Source organism: Paralichthys olivaceus, chromosome 15 (assembly GCF_024713975.1).
Source record: "Paralichthys olivaceus isolate ysfri-2021 chromosome 15, ASM2471397v2, whole genome shotgun sequence".
In the NCBI taxonomy this organism is placed as follows: Eukaryota; Metazoa; Chordata; class Actinopteri; order Pleuronectiformes; family Paralichthyidae; genus Paralichthys; species Paralichthys olivaceus.
In genome coordinates this window covers 24164090-24168117 of record NC_091107.1, presented here as the reverse complement: position 1 = coordinate 24168117, position 4028 = coordinate 24164090, and the positions used below count along the sequence as shown (strand labels likewise).

Genomic DNA, 4028 nt, shown 5'->3' with positions numbered 1-4028 from the left:
AAATAGAAATAGGACTAAACAGTCCTTTGCTTAGCCTAGCGTAATAATAGAGCCCAGTTGTGTTACCCGTCCATGAAAAAGAGGGAAAGTTCCTTTTTGGATGTGCTGTTTGAAGTCGAGTGAAGTGGTCTTGTTGGTTTGTGGCTCCTGTTGTGCATCTGGTGGTCAGACCTTGTGTCGTGGCCAATTGTGCTGAAGTTCTTAGGCAGGCTCTCGCGTCACTGCCTTTGGAAGGTTTTAGCAGTCTGCTCCAGGCAGGCCTGCTGGAAGTTGAGGAGCTTGTGTAGGGAGGAAGTCTCCCTGGCTGGGAGAGCAGGGCCAGAACCTACTCCACCAGGAGCGGTCAGCAGGGGAAGAGGCAGAACAGAGAAGAGAGCTAGGAAACTTGGCTTATATTGGCCTTGTGACCTCATGGGTCATGGGGCACACAGTGACCAATAGTGGTTGAGAGTTGTCTTCAGGAGCAGTTTTACCACCTATATGTGAAGATGAAGCACCCTGGGAGACTGAGTTCTGGAAGCTCTCCTTTGTCTCCAGAGCAAAGGAGACATGCGGTCAGGCTTTTGACTACACATGTAGGCCCAACTATGGTTCACAGATACCAGGTCCCAACATGACATTATGGCTTCATTGAATGAAAATGTATTTAACTTATCTCGATGTGCTTCTTCAGGTTGGACGGGGAGTTTTTGAATGCCAATATTTCAGTCACTCTCTGTAGGCATAACAGGCACTTAATCTGGTAGGAAGAATCTTTCACTCCAACGTACGAAAATATTTCTTGAAAATACGGTAACGTGTAACGTTATCTTCATCACCACCACGGAGTTCACCAAGTTCGTCACTTTAGTCGAGATGCTCGTCATCTGCTACTGGAGCATGAACGTAAGCAGCAGAGCCGGCAGCAAGTGCTTCCATGATGGCATCAATAATGTGACATGCCCGTGTAGTAAAATTTCTGTTCATTACACTGTGTCACATATGAATGTCACTATGTACCTTTAATCTGCACTGCAAACTGAGGAGTGATTATAACATAAATTGCTAATGATTACAATAAGTTTAAGACAGATATTACGAATCATCAAACGAATCAAACAATATACTCTATGTGTAACAATCAGTATGTAGTGTATGTATAACTTGTGTGAAGAAATGATAATCTTTTTTTTTTTTAAAGGCAGTCTGACAAGAATGAAATATAATGGTGTAAAATCAGAGACAAATATCTTTTAAAAAAATAGTAAATGGTTTGGACAGATATAATGGTGTCAAGAGTAAGAAAAACTGTGTAAAAGAAAAAGAGACTCATCATGGTACGGTAGGGGCTCTCCAGAGGGAAAGTCCCAGCTCCAAGGCCAAAGCAACCCAGGTGTTTGGAGGCTTTCCAGGGGTAAATTCAAGTCCAACGTACGCAAGTAACCCCGGTGCTTGGAGACTTTCCAGGGGGAAGGTCGTAACAGGTGTGGCCCTTAAGGATAGATAAAGCGGAGCAACACCACTGTTAGCCAGAGTTCTTCTAGTGCAGCTCCGGCTCGCTACTGAATGCTCTCAGGTTTTGTTGTCGACAATAAAACTCTGCTGCTTTTAAGTTGACTTCTACTGCTTTTTTATTTGACTGAATTTTTGGACTTTTGGACACCACCAACGAATGTGTTGTGTAGTGTATATGAAAAAAGACGCTAACAGGCAAGCTAATTCAGAGGAACAAACTTCACTCTTTCTTATTCAGGTACCAGTCACAGTCACTCTCTTCTTCATGGGGTACATCGAGTGACACTGCCACCCACTGGCATAATATATATTGCAGGCACACGTATATACTACAAAAAGTTTACGGCATTACATCACCAACTCAAATTTCTTCTGATTTTAATTTGTAGTAATGAGTAACGAAGATGGTTAGGAGAAATGTCTTGGAGTAAAAGTACACATTTTACTTAGGAAATATATTGGAGTAAAAGTGAAAGTTGTCAGAAATAAAAATAACAAAGTAAAGGACAGATATGTGAAATTTCTACTTAAGTAGAAATGTAAAGAAGTATTTGTACTTCGTTACATTACAACACTGGGTAAGGTCAGCTCAGGTGCTGTTGGATGGGCGCTGCTGACTACTTCCAACACTGTGGTTTTCTCAACCCCAGAGCGTGGCGGATTCTCTTCCAGAGTGAAGTCTTCTTTGGTTTCTCAGGGAGAACACTGGAGAGAGACTTCTCCTCAGTGACATCATCCTTACTCTCTCCATTGAGCTCCCGACTGGAAACATCAGCTTCATGACAGTGGCAGACCACATTGTAAGAAGCTTTGAGCTTCATCGGCTCTTCTTGGAGAACCTTCTTCTCCTGGAGCTCAGTGTTGAACTTCTCCTGGTTGGTAGTCTGATTTTGACAGACCTCATGATAAGAATCTCTGAGCTTCATCAGCTCTTCTTGGAGAACGTTCTTTTCCTGCTTCTCCTCCTGGAGCTCAGTGTAGAACTTCTCCTGGTTGGTAGTCTGATTCAGACAGACCTCATGATAAGAAGCTCTGAGCTTCATCAGCTCTTCTTGAAGCGCATTATTCTCATCCTGAAGCAGATCGCTGGTTTGAGTCTCCTTGTCCATGGAGTCAATCTTTTGGCTGTGAGCTTGCCTTTCCTCCATCTCTGTCACCACAAGCTCAACCCTGCTCAAATCCCTTTTCAAAAGGGCCACCTTCTCCTTCAGAGCCACATTGTCCTCTTCCAGAGCCTTCACCTTGTTGCTTTGTACAGCCAGTTTGCCATTGTGGGCTTTAGAGTGAGCTGTCATTTTCTCCTTCTCCCGAATCAGAAGCTCATCGTTCTGTTTGAGCTTCTCTTCCAGAGCCTTCACCTTGTTGCTCTGTACAGCAAGTTCAGCCAGTTTACCATTGTGGGCTTTAGAGTGAGCTGTCATTTTCTCCTTCTCCCTAATCAGAAGCTCATCGTTCTGTTTGAGCTTCTCTTCCAGAGCCTTCACCTTGTTGCTCTGTACAGCAAGTTCAGCCAGTTTACCATTGTGGGCTTTAGAGTGAGCTGTCATTTTCTCCTTCTCCCTAATCAGAAGCTCATCCTTCTGTTTGAGCTTCTCTTCCAGAGCCTTCACCTTGTTGCTCTGTACAGCCAGTTCAGCCAGTTTACCATTGTGGGCTTTAGAGTGAGCTGTCATTTTCTCCTTCTCCCTCATCAGAAGCTCATCGTTCTGTTTGAGCTTCTCTTCCAGAGCCTTCACCTTGTTGCTCTGTACAGCCAGTTCAGCCAGGACACCAATGTGGGCTTTAGAGCGAGCTGTCATTTTCTCCTGCTCCCTTATCAGAAGCTCATCATTCAGTTTGAGCTTCTCTTTCAGAGCCTTAATCTCAGACTGCATTGTTCCACATGTCTGAAAAATGGAAACATGGAATTCATTATTAAAAGACCTGAACCTGAACATACATTTCTAAAAAAAAAAAATTCTTACCAGGATGTCCATTTTGGTAAAGGGGATTTGTAGTTATGAGAGCAGTGTCTTCTTGATGAATTTTTACTGAACAAATCAGCGGTTGTCTCCGTAGGCAGGATTGTTGTCTTCACTAATGAGGACTGTGGTCTTCTCAGTTGACGGTCTGTTATTTTCACAAGCTAATAACTTGAAGCAAGGGAACTTGTTATTTATGTTTGGTAGTTCAGAGGACCAAAGAAATATCCTTTAATGTCTAGAGTTTTTGGTTCTTTGATTGGATTTGATAAGGATTTGCAGGCCAGCAATCCCTTTGATGGTTGGCCCCTCATCAATCATCAAAGAAGATTTTAAGAAGCAACCGTTTCCATGGCAATTTTTATAACTGCACAACATGGCGGCCCCTGGGGGTTTATCAGGTTGACTTCTATATGATGCACATCACTGCGGAGCATACACAAATCCTGAGCTAGGCGGCTACTATACACATGTTGCACTGATAGCTACAGTGATCCCTGTCTGAGACCTCGAGGTTAGTCTCTAGACCAAATGAAGAAAATCAATCAAGGATTTCACATCCATTAGATAATG

At 43.2% G+C, this 4028-nt stretch overlaps 1 protein-coding gene across 1 annotated transcript; it reads right to left on the bottom strand.

The window, feature by feature from the left end:
• Positions 1-1585: 1585 nt before the first annotated feature.
• On the bottom strand, positions 1586-3605 carry LOC138413820 (golgin subfamily A member 6-like protein 25). Its single transcript, XM_069539931.1, has 2 exons — positions 3459-3605; positions 1586-3380 (listed from the first exon to the last, which is right to left on the bottom strand). Exons 1-2 carry the CDS (start codon positions 3468-3470, stop codon positions 2112-2114), a joined length of 1281 nt encoding a protein of 426 aa, XP_069396032.1. The 5' UTR covers positions 3471-3605; the 3' UTR covers positions 1586-2111.
• Between the last annotated feature and the right edge of the window lie 423 nt (positions 3606-4028).